The sequence below is a fragment of the Papaver somniferum genome, unplaced genomic scaffold (genome assembly GCF_003573695.1).
Source record: "Papaver somniferum cultivar HN1 unplaced genomic scaffold, ASM357369v1 unplaced-scaffold_12580, whole genome shotgun sequence".
Taxonomy (NCBI): domain Eukaryota; kingdom Viridiplantae; phylum Streptophyta; class Magnoliopsida; order Ranunculales; family Papaveraceae; genus Papaver; species Papaver somniferum.
In genome coordinates, this window is record NW_020621693.1 from 1 (window position 1) to 1,374 (window position 1,374).

Sequence of the window (1,374 nt, forward strand, 5' to 3'; positions counted from 1 at the left end):
CCACAGTCAATTAGGACATGGGATGATCTTACGAAAGAATTTTTCAAAAAGTTCTTCCCAAATCACAAGACTGCGACCATTCGTCAAAGTCTGAATAGTTTTGTGCAATTAGAGGGTGAGACCTTAGCTAAATACCTAGAGAGATTTAATGAATTATTGCTTCAGTGTCCTCACCATGGTTTTGAAAAATGGAGACTTGTGCAAATTTTGTATGAAGGTCTAGATGTTGCCACCCGAACAACAGTTGAGTCAATGTGCAATGGCTTATTTATTGACAAAAATGCTGATGAGTCTTGGACTTTCCTAATCAAAGTTTCTGAAAAGACTCGGCAGTGGGAGTCCATTCGTGAACCTAGAAAGACTGCCCTTGTAGCTAATGTTCATAGGATTGAGTCCGACTTTGAGGGAAATGCGAAAATTGCATCGTTGGCTAGGAGAGTAGAAGCGTTGGAGCTGCAGAAGAATGTGAAACCTTCTGCCACTACTCTCCGTGACCATGTCGAAATGTCTATTTGTGCTTCATGTAATAGTTCTGACCATCTAGTGGACAGTTGCCCAGAAAAACTTGCATTTCAGGAATCTAGACTTGAATAAGCCCATGTTTTGTATCAAAAGCAAGAACATAACCCTTATTCACAGACCTACAACCCAGGGTGGAGAAACCACCCTAAATTTTCATGGTCCAAAGGCCCTGTACAAGGGAGTGCATCAGGAAACACACAAGGATATTCATATTCTAGAAACCCTCAGGTACAATCGTACACATAACATCCTTCTTAAAACAAATTATCAAGCATTGAAGAAAGTGTCGTTCTATTGACCCAAAATCTTTTGCAAAATCAGAAGACCACTGACCAACGTTTTACAAGTCTAGAACTTAAGATAGGTGAGATCTGTGAAGCGCTTAATGACAGGGAAAAGGGTAAGTTTCCAAGTCATCCTGAACAAAACCCAAAAGGCACATTTCAGGCAACTACGTCTACTTGTAATGAGACTGCACATGTTGTTACTACTCTTCGTAGTGGCAGGAATGTGACAGTCTGGGTTCTGCACATGCGGACAGATCCGTCAAAATTCCACATGGTGTGGTAGAAGATGTTTTGATTAAGGTTGATAACTTCTATTTTCCTGTGGACTTCATTGTATTAGATACTCAGCATGTGCAGAACCCAGACTGTCACATTCCTGCCATTTTGGGACGTCCTTTCTTGGCGACGTCCAATGCAATTATTAATTGTCGTAATGGAGTGTTGAAGCTGTCATTTGGTAACATGATTGTGGAGTTGATTGTTTTTAATGCTAGCCAGCAACACTTGGATATTGATGATGATGATGATGTGCATGAAATCAACATGATTGAAAGTTTGGTTCAAG

General features: G+C 40.5%; 1 protein-coding gene across 1 annotated transcript; it reads left to right on the forward strand.

The window, feature by feature from the left end:
• The first annotated feature begins 252 nt into the window (after positions 1-252).
• On the forward strand, positions 253-594 carry LOC113331690. Its single transcript, XM_026578348.1, has one exon. The coding sequence runs from the start codon at positions 253-255 to the stop codon at positions 592-594; it is 342 nt and encodes a 113-aa protein (XP_026434133.1).
• The last annotated feature ends 780 nt before the right edge of the window (positions 595-1,374 follow it).